At 34.3% G+C, this 17,223-nt stretch overlaps 1 protein-coding gene and 1 long non-coding RNA gene across 5 annotated transcripts; both read right to left on the bottom strand.

The window, feature by feature from the left end:
* Positions 1–665: 665 nt before the first annotated feature.
* On the bottom strand, positions 666–5,945 carry LOC123311620 (inactive pancreatic lipase-related protein 1-like). 2 transcript variants are annotated; one of them, XM_044895676.1, is made up of 7 exons: positions 5,354–5,945; positions 4,699–4,810; positions 4,187–4,329; positions 1,861–2,106; positions 1,587–1,778; positions 1,357–1,531; positions 666–1,293 (listed from the first exon to the last, which is right to left on the bottom strand). In XM_044895676.1, the coding sequence occupies exons 1-7, from the start codon at positions 5,415–5,417 to the stop codon at positions 1,236–1,238; spliced, it is 990 nt and encodes a 329-aa protein (XP_044751611.1). In that variant the 5' UTR covers positions 5,418–5,945; the 3' UTR covers positions 666–1,235. The 2 variants fall into 2 exon arrangements, with proteins under 2 accessions (XP_044751611.1, XP_044751612.1); XM_044895677.1 differs by lacking the exon at positions 5,354–5,945 and adding an exon at positions 4,988–5,006.
* An 8,530-nt stretch (positions 5,946–14,475) lies between these two features.
* LOC123311812 lies at positions 14,476–15,854 on the bottom strand. Of its 3 annotated transcripts, XR_006537517.1 has the most exons (4): positions 15,374–15,854; positions 15,143–15,315; positions 14,783–14,949; positions 14,476–14,601 (listed from the first exon to the last, which is right to left on the bottom strand). It is a non-coding gene; the product is annotated as an uncharacterized LOC123311812 (long non-coding RNA). The 3 variants fall into 3 exon arrangements; XR_006537516.1 differs by lacking the exon at positions 15,143–15,315; XR_006537518.1 differs by lacking the exons at positions 15,143–15,315; positions 15,374–15,854 and adding an exon at positions 15,076–15,138.
* Positions 15,855–17,223: the final 1,369 nt, after the last annotated feature.

Genomic DNA, 17,223 nt, shown 5'->3' with positions numbered 1-17,223 from the left:
GGGGTGAGCCAGAATTAGAATGACAACATTCAGATTCTGCTAATTTCTGAGTGAATAACTTTAGTGATGTTTGGAAATATAATTTTTTCAAGATAGAGGGATAAAAATTATGCAAATATAAACTCTCTCACGAAGAGCAATTTAACTTTCCATATATTTCTGTCCTGCATTTCAAGTGGTAAAATTACAGTCCTTTCATTAATGTATTGTTGTATTGATAAGCATCAGGATTCGATATGCTTTATTTGATTAATCAATGAACTGAATTCATACTTTGTGTTTTAATTGCATAATTAAAACACATTTTTCTCACATGATATCACGATATTTTCAATCTTCTGAACATATATTTGGGATCATGGTCATCCAAAAATTAGGCCATGTGTGTGAATACGAAGTTAGGTGGTATTACTTTGGCTCATATAACTAATTCAAATTCTTAAATCTGTCGTTTTTTGATAAATTTCCAACCAATTGACTGATCAAAAAAGAAGGACATCAAAATGTACTACTGCGTGGAAAGAAAAAGGATATGAGTTATTAATAATTTGTAGTCTTTTCTGGTTTCGGCTTATTTTCTCTCAATTTGAACACTGCAATCATAAAATGCCCTAAATTCTCTAATCTTATATTTTCACTTACAAGGTTTTTTGAAAGGGTAGCGACCGGCAGAATCTCCTATAGCTTTAGAAAATGAATTTACGAACTTTATTATTTTCCACTATAAGGTACAATCTATCACTTACTAACAGTGAATGAACTTAAAAAGTCTTTTGACTTCACTGCTTATAAAGTATAATTGCATTTTTTCATTGAGGAGTTTAGTAGGTATTAGGTATTATTCTACTTTTGTGAAATATAATGAAATTAGAAACTGCTTTTTCTATTTCACAACATTGGTTCAGGTAATTTTTCGATATTTTCTATTTTTGAGTGGTGGTATAAGTAAACATTTTGCAATAGAAAAAACACTATAACTTCCATAAAAGTGACACGAGATTATCAATTTTGGTCGTCACGCCCTTAATGAATCAACCCTGCGTACTTACTTTCGAGGAACTACAACCAAAATGTAACGAATAAATATAGTTAGAAACTTCTAAACCTGATCTAAATTTTCATCCAAAGGTATTATGCTTGGTCATGCAGTTGTAGTCCTTAGTCCTTCTTTAATTTTTTCTACAAAATAGGTATAAAAATAGACAATGAAAAATAAGTGATGTCATAGGAACACTTCATGGTGGTGGCGAGAAAGGAGGACTGTTTCTAGTGCGAAAAAAGTAGAGTCCATTCCTGAAAGAAATATGAGAATATAAGTGAACGAATCCCTAAAGAATTCCAGAATTCGTAACCTACCGATAAGTAGATGGTTCTCCCATATAAATATCGGTATCTTCAAAGCAATTTTCCCCCAAAGCCTCTTCAACGGATGAACATCTTCTGCACCTGAAGGCTTTGGGATTCAAAATGGATTCAGCAAAATATTGATAAGATCTTGCATGGTTGCAGTGAAGACTTTCCCCTATTTTCCCTGCAAACTGGATAATACCGAAAACAGTATTTTAATCTCCAAGGAAATAACTCACAGATGTCATATATGTCAGGACATCCAGGTTGGTACCTTCCTCCATTTGCATAGAAATCGATATGACCCAATGGTTGAGCATACCCGAGGATCTTCATGTATGTATGTACAACATCTACCAATTCGGCATCACCAGGGTCTAATTTCACTTGAGGTCCTCTTTCATAGTAGCCAGGGAGGGCGGGATCCAGACCTAAAGTATATTGTTGGTGACTTTGGGTTAGGTACCTCACACCTTAGAGGCCAATTCTAGAGGGTCCGATGAATATGTTTACCTGTTATCCTAGATACTTTCCCAGATGTTAATTTACTACCTGCCATCCCTGCTACGTGAGCCCCTAAGCTATGCCCAATGAGGTGAATATCTGTCAATGAAACGTCTTGCATCACCAACCACTCTATCATTTCCGCCAAATACTGAGAGGCTATCTGGGCGCCACGCATTGCTGAAAGGTATTCAAATTCGCATAATGCAGACCAGTCCATTCCAATAACGTTATAGTCTGCTTTTTTCAGGAAAGCTAGAAAAGCGGAAATCATACAAATCCTACTTCGCCAAATATTGTCGAACAAACAATAAATGATACTCATTTGCCAACATAGATCATCTGAGTTTAAAAAGACATTCTGAGTTAAGCTGAATTGAATCGGGAATATTCTGTAAATAATTACAGGGCCCAAAAAGGAGGCTCTTTCGCATGGAATCTCCCTTATTCTAGCAGATACAAGGTTGCAGTTATCGTGATAGCGTGTTACTTTTTCGTGAAATTGAACCGCAAAGATTTTCATAGCCCTCCCGTTCTTGAAAATGTTGCATATATGTGTAAGTATTCATCGTATCTCAACTATCTAATTACTTTTTCCGTATAATTCCTGGAAATACCTGGAAGTCTCAAATTCAATTATAGAAACTTTAATACCGTAGATTCGGGTGACTTGAAACGATTGTTGAATTCAACTTGTCATATTTTCAAGACGGTGACCTATTTTTATCTGAAAAAGAGGTTCGAATATGCTTAATGACTCAGACTATTGATTAGAATATATACCATGCTTCAGAATTCGGATATAAATTTTGAAAAAAATGAAATATACTTGTCCCAAGTCCCCCACCGATTTGGGAGGCCTGATTTCTTAACTCTCAAATGAAATAGATGACTTGCTACTGTGTATAGTTTTGAAAAATTTGTATTTGTGATTATATAGTTGAAATTCGGTAAAGAAATTAAATGATAAATCCCTATTACAGCGAAAGTAAATATATTGCAACTCAAATGTAAAAAAACTAAACAAAATAAGGGAACTTTTATTTCTTTCATTCTGGAATTTCTTTGTGGAATAACGTAAATAATAATATCCTGCGAAAAATCGGCATATTTCCTGCTGCCAATACGCCGCTTGTATCTATTCGGCATTGTCCCAAGTCACCCTTTGAAACAACTAAATAAATGAATGAGATTCGTGTTGCCGTTTGATTTGTAAATAACCTTGTTTCATGACAAATCTAATATCCCAATATCCCACATATCCAGAAAAAAAAATTACACATGCACAAAGTGAAACACATGTACAGGACACTAGAGTAGTAGTAGTAGTATAAGGGCCATAAAAAACGCGCTTTTATTCTCCTGAATTCGTTAATTTTTTCTATCAATTCAATCTCTGTGGTCACGGCCAACTCAACAGGAATTAATAGTTGAACTAACTAAAATGACGCTACACAATCTTATAAGTTTGTCCCTTCCCTCATGAATGGTAAGAAACAAAGAAATCTGCAAGGGAGCTAATTGTCCCAAGTTACAGGGCTGTCCCAAGTCACCCAAATCTGCCGGTAAATAATTAATTAATAATTAATCTTTGCAATGCCTATGGCTACGGAGACGTCTAACCTATTCGATAATGTAGACAAAATTTATACACATTATTTTCAAATTGTTTATTCTTCATTCTTTTTTGAAATCGTTAAATTCTTGGTTATTGAATTGTTGACATGATACTTCACACAGCATTTTTGTACCAATTAATATATTGGAACATTCATACATTTCCTAACTCATCATTTTATCTCCAACCATGTTTTGACGTTCTCATGAATATATCATTAAAAAGTTCGGTTTTCACTCAGAATAACGAGTGATTTTAATTCTTCCAAAACACTATGGGGAAACTTCGTTGCCACGTGATCAATATTCAGGAGAAAGGAAAATATATCTCAAAGTTTTGTTCACGTGTTTCAGGAGAAAATTGGAAAATTTTCACTCTATGAGTAAGAGAGAACAATTGTTTCATAATATTGAACGGCCCTGGTACATAACCTAATTATTACTATGTACTGTTCATAATTTGATCATATAAAGGGGACATCATTAAATTCAACCAGCTTTCCGTTAATTTGCCTAAAAAGTTGTCCACTCACTGTACTGAGAGAATTGATTAGAGCAGAACGAAACACAAAAAGAAGAGAAAGTGGATACCTTCAAAGGGGGAAAGAAATTTTTTAGAGGAAATGGAAATGTCTTGAACCATAAATTGTCTTTTCCGTTTGGAAATGAGGATGGAATTCTTGTTTGGAAAGCTGGAAAACCAAAAGGGTAATCTCACCGTCCTTGTTTAGCGTGAAGACTTCTTCCCTAATACCGCTTAGAAAACCATGGATTATTATTTTGGTGGGCGATGATTTATTGAATCTAGATTCATCGAATTTGGTTTGGTCATGCAGTACCAGATTAAATGGTGAAGAATTCCTGCAAAAACAAAGAATGGTTGTTTATCCTTTTATCCAGCAAACGGAAAAAAATGAAATGTTGAATCTGAGCTGAGAGCATAACTTGCATCAGTGAATATCAGTGATACTCGTCTTTATTAGCAATAAAAATTAGTCTCAAATATTTCAATCTCAAACGATATCTGGTGCACTATATACATGCACTATCTCTTGTGGTGAGTTCATGCAAGATTACTAAGAAGGGGATCAATCTAATGATCAGATGCCTTACACGTGTTTGCCATCTCCCCATACGATTGTTCTTGGTTCCTCTGCATGAACTCACCATTACCATCTTCTAGATTCTAATACTTCCTCAACCCTATATTTTACCCACTGAATATCTCACCTTTTATAGAGAATAAATTGAACATCTGGGCCATTTGGATCTAATCCCCCATTGTCTTCTGTATTATTTGGGACTAATCCATATTTTTGTTGGCGAAAATGACCATTCATATCTGGTAAAACAAAAGTAGATTAAAGAAAATAATATCCCCTGTAAATAGAAGTGATAAGGATTTAAAATGAGCAATATTATAGAAAATGTCCCAAATAACCTTCAGATTGAGAACAAGAGAATTAAAAGAGTATCGCGTACAGATATTAATAAGGGTGAGTCTTTAACTTGTACATACATATATTTCAACAGAATATTCCTGAGGCCAAAAGAAACACATGGTGATACTTGAATTGTCACATCCATTATGGTTCACATGTATTCCTGAACTGAGCAAAGAAATTATCCGTGTTATTCGTGAGATTGAACTACAATAAGTACCTACTATACCAATATATTATTGAAAATCAAATACCTGAGAAGAAATGCGTCCTTTTGGTAGATTCTTCTCTTCGTGTTTTTTTAATGCCTTATTCCAAAGGCTTGACACACAACAGCTAGAGAACAATCTGTAGGTACAGCATTTTGAAAAGTACTCGAACATGCAAACCATATACGTTCGAGATAAAAAAAAAATACCAAAAATGAGCAAAAAATAACTTACATAAAAGCGTTGCAACAATAGTAACTGTTGTTATAAAACCGGCGAATGGTCCTGCTAAATCCATTTCAATTCACGAGATCACTAACCTATTAAGCTCTGGATGTTCAGTTCGGGCACATGTGCCCACATTCCATGAATAACCAGCTCCCTAATGATTTTACAAAAAAGAAGTCAACAATGACAATAATCATCATTAGGGAAATTATTGATACTATCTGATAGGCATGGTTGGTCATCTAAGTCGGTTGAAACAAATGTAACAACAAAACTTGGACGACGGAAATGCAATTTTGAACTTTCCCTATCAGACCAGCGAATATACAATGTGCGCCAACAAAACGGTGGAAATTGGAATGGGTGCAATGAACCCAAAAGGGAAATTTTTTTCTAAATATTATGAAAAAATGTGTTAATTCGGTTGGATACAATGCGAATACTGGAGTAACCTAAAGCCACCCTCAAATCTGAAATATTCGAAAAGATATCGGAGGTCAGAACCAGAATTATGCCAGCATTTATTGCACCTAAGCATTGATCTCAGTAATGCATCGAAGGTTATCTGATAGATGTAGGTAATTTTTGATAATTATTTATACTCAATTAAGGATTTTGCATTAAGATTGTAGGAGGAGTACGAGAAACTTGCTCAGGTAGGAGACTTGAACCACCTCACATACAATTCAAATTTCGTGCTACCGAATCGGTATCGCAAATAGCTTGCAACATACTCGTAACAAGGCACAACTAGTAACGGCTCCATTTTGGCCGCCATCCTAACAGTTCGGGAGTGAGAGGGTTGAACTTGATTTTGTTGTTAGGAAGTAAGAAATTGAATAAGTTTTATTTGTTACACTGTCTGAAAAGTTTAATAGGTGCGTAGTGTTATTTTGTTTTATTGCTTTCGTTGATTAATATTGTTTTACAAACAATGAGCCTTTTTAATAATAGTTGTGAAAGTTTCAAGAAAACATCTGTTGAATAGACTATATAAAAGGGAGTGCGGGAGACTTGATCCATGCTATGATCGGGAGACATCATAATCAGTGGTCCAAGTTTCCCACACTAAGCTTAAATAATAGTTTGCTTAAAAAAAAGAAAATTGAATAGTAGAAATAAATAAAAAAAAATATACAAAGGTTCAAAAAAGTAAAAAACATCTCGGAAATAAGTGAGAGTGACTCTAAAATAGAAAATATGTATTTCATACGCTGATACATCTGATGATGAAAACCTTCAGATATAGTTCGTTGGTCATTGGAAATTGTTTTATTTCAATGCTTTTCCTGATAAACAAACTTATGGTCAAGTATCTCTCGCCCCCTGTTCGACTCTCTCATGGGTTAGAGAGACATGAGCCAATTTTAGGTTCCAAATATTGCTGTACCCTAAATATTCATCTCACCATCACTCTACTATTACCTATCGTTACCTATTTGAGCATGATATCATCAAGCAAAAAAAAATGACTTGCTATAATTTACAGATACAACTTAAGTGTGAAAAGGGGTTCAACTCTCCCGGACTCTTGAATTGTCACCATGCATCATTCATGATGTGAATTTTATTTCAAAAGAACCACCCAAAAGTGAAGATATGAACCTTTTATGGAAATGATGTAGGTATAGATCGTCAAAACATATTACAGAGCCTGGTTCTCTGTTGCCGAAAACATCTTACTAGCGAATCTTTCCATCAGTGATGAAATGATCGAGAAAATAAGCATCATTGGTCCAAAACTTCTGTTGTATAGCAAAATGGACCTAAAGGAGGAAATTAAGGAAAATAACTTAAAATACCTACCAGGTGGGCAGAAAGCTGGTTTCTGCTTTGTTCAAACATTGGATTAAAGATTAATATGCTCGATGGTTCATGAAAATCCATAATTACACTAAAAACTTTATAACATGATTTTCCGTAATATGAGTCTTTCAACCTCGATACGTGTTTCACTGTCACAGTAGCATCTTCAGGTGCTAAGACACGTGTTTCTTGGTTATAATTAACTCGTATTCGTGAAAATCATGTTATTCAGTTCTAAGTGTAATTCACACACAATTGACCTGGAATAGAATAAGGCTATATAGGTAAGTAAGTATACTTCTACTAGCACAATTGAGAAAAAAGAATCGGAAGAAATCTTCAAATGTTCATAATTAAAACCGCCTCTGATAAATTAGTACAAAACCCATCATCCATTCAATCAGTCAGATCTCTGTAAAACAATGAAATGAATAATTGCAATAAACAACAACTACATCGATGGGACATCTGTGTGAAACTCGAATCAACGTTGTTCTCCATTATCAATCCTCTAATAAAACGAATACTACAGAACGATTCTCACAGAACAAATGTTTGTTCTTTATAACGAAATTAATAAGAGCAAAATGACTAATGAGAAATTTTTTATAATTCCGAAGAAATTGGGTCGGATTTTCACTCTCTAATATGTCTTTCACTTTTGAAAAAGAAGTGGAAAGTTCCTTGTTCTGTGGTGTTCTTATTGATTTGAGTATAGAGTGTGGAACATTTGTTATTCCTTTCCCAAAATATTGAAACCAATATATTGATGCTGTGATGCATGATGAACCAATATTAAATCATAATAATAATTCATATTTTTTATAACAATCAACAAGTTAATCTTCTTTTAAAAGTAACATGTTATTCAGAGTATACAATTTGTAAAATCTGAAGAACTGAATTATACGTTTTAACATTAGCATTGCACTAGATTACAAGACTAAAGCAGTATTTCTGGAGATGTAGATAAACTACACCTCTACACTGGTGTAAATTCAATCAGCAAACGAATACTAAAATCGAGTGTAGAAAAGTGCTAAACTTTTTATGCAAACGAAAGGATCTAGAGTATAGTAGGCACCTAGTTGTGAAGTGTAGTTTGAACATTTTATCAGGAAAAACATGAAATTGAAAAATTTTCCATACAGTGCAAACTTTTCAGAGCACACAGAGTATTATATTTGTTCGAAACGACAACAAGATACCTATAATCATTTTCCACGTTTGCAATGATTTCCAAAAGGTACTTTCCTGACCGTCTATTTCCATTCTATAGAGTCTACAGAATGAAACTATAAATTGAGCGTCAGTTAAAATTAGGTTTCGCTGCAAAAACTAAATTGGACGTTTTCACACTTTCCAAGCACGATACTCATGGTATCGAATCAAAGCATAATGAAGGGTACAAAGAACAGTGGAGTGCGACCAAATGATTTTCATACAGCAACTGGCGTATTACCCACTTCTTCCTTGCATTGTTATAAAAGAGGTACTACTCCACTTCCTTAAGCCAGTTTCGAAGAGGCTTCAGATCCGTGAGATATGATATTGTTACTGTTTACCGCACTTTTTGTTGACCAGAATGCCGCGGAAAAAAATCGCGCGAAACAAATACACCCTAACAATTACCTTCAAAAACTACCCCAGTTCTCTTTAGGATACGTCAGTGAATTACCAATACCTTCGATGAACCTACCCCAGCTAGTGAAGCCGACAAAAGTGATGAAAACTAAGGTTTTCAACATGGTCACGAAGTACGTTTATAGAAGTCCAGTTTGTGTGAAAATAAGTGGAAAAAAATCACCTTGTGAAAAAGAAGAGAAAGATGCGAACATAGAGTATACAATCACCAAAGGATATCATGTGGAGAACAGAAATAAAAATAATCACAACCAGGACTTCTCAAACTTTAACGAAGACCACCCTTTCATCTCTCCATACGAAAACAGCTTGGACCTATACGTCGAGACTAGCGAGAATTCAGAACCATTTTCAAAGCAAGCTCATACGCCTTCTTTAACCAGGGACGAAATCAAAGAATTGCTAATCGAAGATCGTTTGGATCAGCTTGAAACGATTTTGCCGCATTATACGAGAAGAAGACTGTACGAAACAACAACAGTGACAGTGACCAAAGTGAAAAACGACAACCGTGTGATCGCCACCTTGCTCGTCAAAAATTGTGTTCCACAAGGGTACCCTCTGTGTCCTCCGAAATCTAAAAAGAGGAAGTCTAAAGTGGCCCGATGGACCAATACCTCGAGTGAGAATTATTTCGGTTGAAAAACAGGATGGAATTTATTGAATTGTTCTGATCAAAATTATTGAACACAAAAAAATACAAATGTTTTATCATCAATTAACGATGGAGTCATGCTGAAATTTGTGAACAATTCGATATACTCCATTCAAGAATTGTTGACATCTTGGGCAGGTGTAGAAAATCGAATTCAACTTGGTAGTAGTCCATAAAGTAAGATTTTGACTTGAGGATTTAAGGTTAGGAATGAATATCGATTCACTGTTTGAAGATATTTTGAATTATGTACTTTTGCTTGTATTCTTAGGTCAATCGAACAAATTGAGATAATGTATCAATTCTGAATGCTGATTGATTTGCTCTAAATTTGAGTATTTCTTCATTTCAAATACTTTTCTACGTTAAATTTAAAAATCTTTAATTCCATGATCGAAACTTTTTTTTATTGGGTATTTTTTGTGATCAGATATTAATCTGGGGCCGGACTTTCCATGCCTACTGGGATGTCAGTAATTCTTGAACGGACTATATTATTCTCTCGTCTCTCGTATACAATATAATATTGTTATATTGGGACAATGGATTTTATTGAATGAGTTAATATTTGCGAATGATTATAAAAAAAAATTAGTTCTAATATAAAATGAAGATACCAAATATGTAAGAAATTTTCCTGTTCTTAGGAAAAATTAAAATTATTGCGTTTGATTGTTTGATATAATGTATGAATATGCTGAATTTGTTTAAACCAAAACAATTCGGAATTGTTTATTGAAATAAATTTATTTTTCTACAAGCGTGCGCGTTCAACCTTTTTCCCGCACGCATTCCAAGTTGCAAAGAGTCACTTTCCCAAAACGTGCGGGAAAAACGCCTGCTATTTCTTTCCCGCACGCATTTGCGTGCGGGAATGGATTAGCAGGGGTTTTTCCCGCACGCAAATATTATAGAGTAAATTAAATTCTATCATGTTTCTATGCATAGAACGTCAACGATGAGAAACCCATAGTAATGACATGCAGAATTACGTCTGTCATTATATATGAATTAATCAAATGAGATATGATCTGTTTCGTGAAATGGATATATTTATATATTTCAAGCGCTTGTAGAAAAAATATTGTTCCTAACTCTTGCGTAAAGTGTCTTGCCCGCACTCAACTGCTTACCCGAACTCTGCTTTTCGTGCGGGCAAGTATCACTTTCCGCACTTGATAGGAAAATAACTATTAAATTATTATAAACAAGAATATTTTCTGATCCTTTTTCTTCATTGATATTTATGTCACAATTAGGATTAGTCAGACCAAGTTCTGAAAGATAATATCGTCAAATATAAATAGGGTAATGCAAGTTAATATTTGCGAATGATTAGTGAAAAATTCCGTGCTACTATAATGATGATACCAGAACGTTGAACTTTTTTCTTCCTTTTGGAAAAATTTATTTAAGTATGATATAATGTAGAGAAAATCTTTCTATGATGGATTTTCTGACATTACAGTCTATAAATCAACACGAGGAAGAAAATTATAATCAATTACTGTTCTGTTTGCTGATACGTGTTTAAAGCTGTGTTATTATTCCTAAAATTCAAAATGAGACCAATCTTTACTATTTAGCTTCAAAACAATATTTCTCTTTCAATCGAAATATTGAATTTTTTCTATTGCTAAAGATTGGTGGTTTATTTGGTAAACGATCATACAGAAAATAAATCATTTTTCCTCAAATATGTACCTATTTTGAGAAATTGCTCCTTGAAGGCCATACGCTGCCCTATATAATGGGCTGAAAAAATAGTTGGTACAGGTAGACACCAGCTTTTACCCTATCCATACAGGGTGTCCCGAAATTAATGTGGAATTTTAATCACGGATTCTTGAGAAAAAATAAGGAGACCCCTATTTTTTATTTTTGCAAGAAGGCTCCCTCTTTTGGGGTTACTGGCCCCTAAAAGTAGTATTTTCTTTTCATCTCAGAATCTGGTATTACACCAATTAAGACACTTTTTATTGGGCCACAATATCTTTGGAACCAGTGAACATTAACCGAATATTTGAATTCCAATGAAACATCTTTCTCTCTTGCAATTTTTTCATGAAACGCAAAATGTGATTGAAGGTTTTCGAGATTGGTATACCTCTCAATCACATTTTCAGATTTTTCTCGAAAATCTTTCGTTTCGTGAAAAAATTGCAGGAGACAAAAAAGTTTTTCAATTGAATGGATTGGTGTGAAAATTTTCTTGTAATTTGAATACGTTGGTTCCAAAGACATACCTAGTGTTCATCGCCAAAATAGATAGCACTATGAGATTTCGCATATCATGAAACTCACACTATTTTTATAGTTGGGCAGCCAAAGAGGGAAATTTGGGATTTACTCGAGCGTGTCATATTAATATAAGGAGACATACCTTAGACCCTGTTGAGTACCTCTACCAAAAATTAGACCTGTAAATAGGGGGAATTGTCTAGGACAGCCTGTCAGAATAGTAAAAAAAAACGATCATTGTACATACTCGAGCATGTCAGATTAAGATATATGTGGTTAATTACATGTTGAAAAGTATGTATTCTCTTAATCTGACAATTTAAGCGTGTCGAAAATGTGTGGGAGGGCGCCAAAGTTGCAATGATTCAAGAATAACGGAAAAAATATAATCTGACAGTTTTAGCTAGCCGAAACAATAAAAATTGGGAATAAAGGTCACAAAAATCAGTTTTTTTGAATTATCTCCTTCCCTAGGCTTCAAATCTTTTTCGCATTCATTATAAAAAGTGTAGAGCATAACATTTTCTACAAATTTTGTCCCAAGCAATTTTTTCTAGATTCAAACGTTTTTGAGATATATGGCGATTAATGCGAGGTGTTTAGCGATACATGCTGAAGCGAAAATTCACTCGTTTTAAAATAGTACATTCTAAGGTTCAGTCACAGAAAACACTAAAATTTTCGTGACTAATTTCGAAATTGTCATCATAGAAATATCTTGTCATTTTGACAATTGTAGATTAGACTGGGAATCTACATTGACCTTGCCCTTTTGCATGTGTGGCTAAGCTTCTAGCCCTTATCGCCCTCTAACTCGAGAACGGTTGAGAGTATGTAAAATTGCTTCAGACAAAAGTTGTGTAGAATTATATTATCTACAAGTTTCATGATTAATACAAAAACGATTAGAGGTACAGGGAAGGAAATATTCGAAAAAAAGGGATTTTTATCATCTTCAAAGTGTCAGATTAAGAAAACCCCCCTGATTTGTGTCAGATTTATAGGTCAACACATCTACGACACCCAGATTAACCATCTGTATGAAAATCTGACGCGCTTGAGTATGTACAAGTAACGATTTTTTTTTACATTTTCAAAGGACCGCTGTGACCTTGCGTCACGTCCAAATTGTCAGTCCCTTGAAAAGTAGCTTCCTCCTAATTTTGCCTCTAGAAAATTTTGTTGCATTAAATACGGGACACCTATAAAAGAATAATTTAGTCACGATTTCAGATGTCTTCTTCCTAGTGACATTGCATTACCTATTCGTGTATCTGGTACACTGGACTTTGAATTATAATGATAAAGGTGTTGTACTCGGCTTCGCCTGGAGCTTTGTAATATGCCTGATTTTTTAATGGATCCAATTTGATGAGGAAAGTGAAGGTTGTATTTTATGTCTATTATCTATGTGAAATAATCCAGCAACAAAGTGGCGATCTGGTGATGGAGTTGAATATATGAACTGAGCAGAAAATGAAATGGACAAACGTAATTATAACAAAAATTTGAATTAATGTTTTGACTACCCCATTAAAATTTAATTGAGTTATCAAAGACCTTGTAATGCATATTTGAACCTGAAGTTTATGAAGAACCACTAGGATAATAGTTTCTCTTTTATAATTTTCTGTTGTCGAAATACCATCAAAGAAAATTAGTCCAATTTTCAGAGATTGAAAGGATGTCTCAATGACAAAAGTGTTCGTGTTTTTGATTACCCCATATCCTCAAATTTTGAGAGTTGATTTATTCAGGAAGATGTCAATCAGACTTCACCAGAAATAAAAATTATTCAGGTTATCGATTAATTGCTTGAGAAACTACTTGTAGATAGCCATACCCCAGCAAACATTTTTTACTCGGCCCAACGTTGGGTTAGTGCTGCGATGTTAGAATCGGTATACTGCAAATAGTGTCACATCGGCCGACAGCCGCCCGACGGACTATGAGCCGACATGTTGCAGTGTCTGCACACTGCAGATCCGGTGACGATTCGACTGTGCAAAAAAGCATCGGTTTAGCGTCTAGACTATGCTTCAAATACGCTCCTCAAATTAATCGTTACGACGTCGGTTCAGCTTCTTCAAAATATTGGAAGAATGCTTTTACAATTGATCGGCACCACGTCGGCTTAACGTCTAGACAATGCTGGGAATACGCTGTTCCAATTGATCGGTACAACGTCGCGTCGGTATAATATATACATACCTGCAATACTAATGCTCGTTCTCACCAACGATCCCTAAATTTTAATCGACACCTAAGCATATTTACGTGACATTTCTTACTACTCATGTACGATTTCTGTCTCATCAACTTTTAGGAGGCACTTAACACTTAATACCAACTAAACGTTGCTGAAACTGAATTCGTACTAGAGTTAGAAAGAAATGCCAAGTAAACATGCTAAGGTGCCCCTGAAAATTTGAGAATCGTTGGTTGAAATTGGCAAATCCAAAAAAAATTGAATATGAATTATTTGATCAATAATTTCTGATCTTTGAACATTTCTTATGAAATCTCGGAATCATTTCTCATGTTGAAGGAGATCTATTTTTTCTTCTAATATTTTTTGAAACTTTGCAACACTTATATTGTGATTAGGGCAAGACAATTTATACAGCCAATTGAAAAGAACCTTCATATATTCAAACAACTAAAATATAACGCTCATATAATAATATACATATATAAATACTTTGTAGGTTGAAAAAACACATAAAAACGACTAGCTTACTTGAAAAAAAGTATATATTTATTCACTGCTCATTATTGCCTGCTTCTTTTTCCCCCGCTCATTTCAATCTGCCTCCTGCTCTGTCACCGGTATTGCGAAGCCAATTCATTACATGATTCATTTCCACATCAGTGGCACTTCTTGTAATAGGATTTATCCTTACAGATCCTGGATAATAGAATTTCATTATTTGTATAAAATAAATTATTGAATTTCATATAGAATATCATCTCATATGTGTTTAAATTAATTAAATATATGTCAACATGCAAAATATGTATTCAATTTGAGTAACTTCCTTACATTCAAAAATGTCAACATTTTCGACCAATACAACATGAAAACTCACCATGATTAAGCTCAACAATATTCGCCATTGCTTCTAATCCATTTTTATTATTAATTCCTACCCGACCAATTCAGGGAAATTCCTGATTCATGGCTTATTATGAGTTAGATTATTTTGCGTGTTGTCTCTGCTACGTCCTTACCCCCGTTGAGGCCAAATTTGGACAACTAAAAAATATTTGTATATATAGATTTTTCTGTCTTTCAAATTGTAGAACTTTTTCTCTAGAATAAAAAAGACCAAAACCAAAAAATGAAAGCATATCCCAAAAGACTAGATACAATTCTACCTACACATTTTTTCAAATATTCTAGATCATATATAAGTATATCAGCATCGAATTTCTTCAATTCTTCCTACCTTTTTATTTTGATGGTGTTCTCATCCATTTCTATCTCTTCAATTATCTTTATCGACATGCAATCTCAAAAGATCGTTGAAGTACTCGGTTCTAATGATGGTGATGATGTACTACTTGGACCTATTATAATATTTCGAGAACTCTCTGTTTCACGTGATGATATTCCTGGCGCCTACTTCGACGTTTATTAGAAATAGAAATACCATTTTATTTTGATTTCTTGTACTCACCTGCCCTGGGACATCACTGTTACTATGTTAATACAACACAACACAACAAGGAAGTTTTCAGAAAGAAAAATTTCGTCAAATAGCCTACTCTTAAAAACTCTTTTATCATCGAAACACGTGCACGCGTACGCCGTCTGAATGAAATAACGCTTCGATACGGAATTACGGAAATTAGATTGTCTGGAAGCTCTTATGCAAAATCCCGCGAAATTTAAATAGTACAGCTTGACCTTATGTTAAGGGTAGAACGCGCTGAAGATGCATCTAACCGCAACCGATCCGATGAATATAAACCGCCAAGAAGTTGCTCATCTAACAGCAGCGTTTTGCCGACGCTGGCTAGATGCTCATGTTTCTACACATCTTCAGCAGCGTAAACCATGTCCTCGGATCTTCAAAGGTCCGATGATGTGTAACAGCAGTACGCACTTCGCCAGCAGTAACAGCACACAGCCGACGATTTACCGACGATAAATGTTTGTTGGGACTATACTAATCAATGTAAACAACTAAACAAAAGCTCTTCAATTTTTCGATGTTTGAATACCAGGAATATATCTATAGGTATTTTAAGTATTAAGGTAGGAATTCTCCTCAATTTGGGTTATCACAGCATATGCAAGTTCAAACTTAAATAATTATGAGTTTCATTCATGATTTTTTCAAATGCACCGCGGAAATTATTCAAAATCATTCCTCAAATATGGGGTTTTAAAATTTAAATCGCTTGGTTTCAAGTTTACGATTTGGCAACAGCGCCTACTATAAAATAAAAAGAACAATGTCCGATCAGCTGGTTTATAAAATAACAGCTGTTGATTTACAGGCGCGTACTTACTGGCGAGCCTCAACTGAAACCGGCCATAAAAATCGCATAAAATTTTACGAGCTTTCCTTGTTCGTCGCAGACTTCATAGACAGCCATCTTTGTCTATCTCATCAAGATAATGTATTTGTTGTCATTTATTATCAAGGCATATTTTAGTCGATGTTGCCAACTTGTGCAATTGAAATGAAACGCTTTAAATTTTAAATACCCATTGTCATTTTACATTTTTAAGTGCTTAAAATAATTTTTTTTTGGAAACGGTTGAAATGGTTATTTCAAATTGTGACGTTTCAAAGATATTTCATAAAAAATATATCATTTTCGTCAGAAGGAGTATTCCCTAATAGGGAATACTGATTACTGAGTATGTCCATATATTAGTGTTCTATGATGTTCATTTTGTACTTTGATGACGAATGCAAACAATTGAATGAATTATTGCATGAATAAAGATTATGATAGCACACTTATATATTTGGGAAATAACCGAAATATGGGATGCTAGAAATTTTATCATCACATTTTCAACGTTGTTGAAACTGGAGGGTTCTTTTCTTGGCTCAACTATTTTTTTTTACCATTACCTCTTACAAAAAAAACTCTAGCGATCAAAGCACTATTGATAAGATTGATGACCGATAGAAACATTGGAATGTTGATCTTGGGGTCACTGAAATATTTCATCCACATAATATGTCCATCCTACCTCTAATTTTTGTTCGTGATTGAAGTTGGTTTCTGTGAAAAATTCTTTCTGCAGTCTGCACGCCAATAAAAATTTAATAATAATATTATTGGATAATTCTGAACGCTAACGAGACAGAGTTTTTCAGATGGCGAAGTTTCTTGGAATGCACATTAAATTCATTTGTATGAACAAAGGTTTTTTCAGACAAACCATGTTTACTTACTTAACGTTATTCTTAGTTTGATGAAATATGTATGATAGACTAATATGATCGACAATGTGAAATCATTAATTGGCACAAAACGTGTTCTGAAATAAAATGAATACACGTAA

Source organism: Coccinella septempunctata, chromosome 4, assembly GCF_907165205.1.
Source record: "Coccinella septempunctata chromosome 4, icCocSept1.1, whole genome shotgun sequence".
NCBI classification, from domain to species: Eukaryota; Metazoa; Arthropoda; class Insecta; order Coleoptera; family Coccinellidae; genus Coccinella; species Coccinella septempunctata.
Note: the sequence above shows the minus strand (reverse complement) of the source record. Positions and strands in the feature narration are given on the sequence as shown.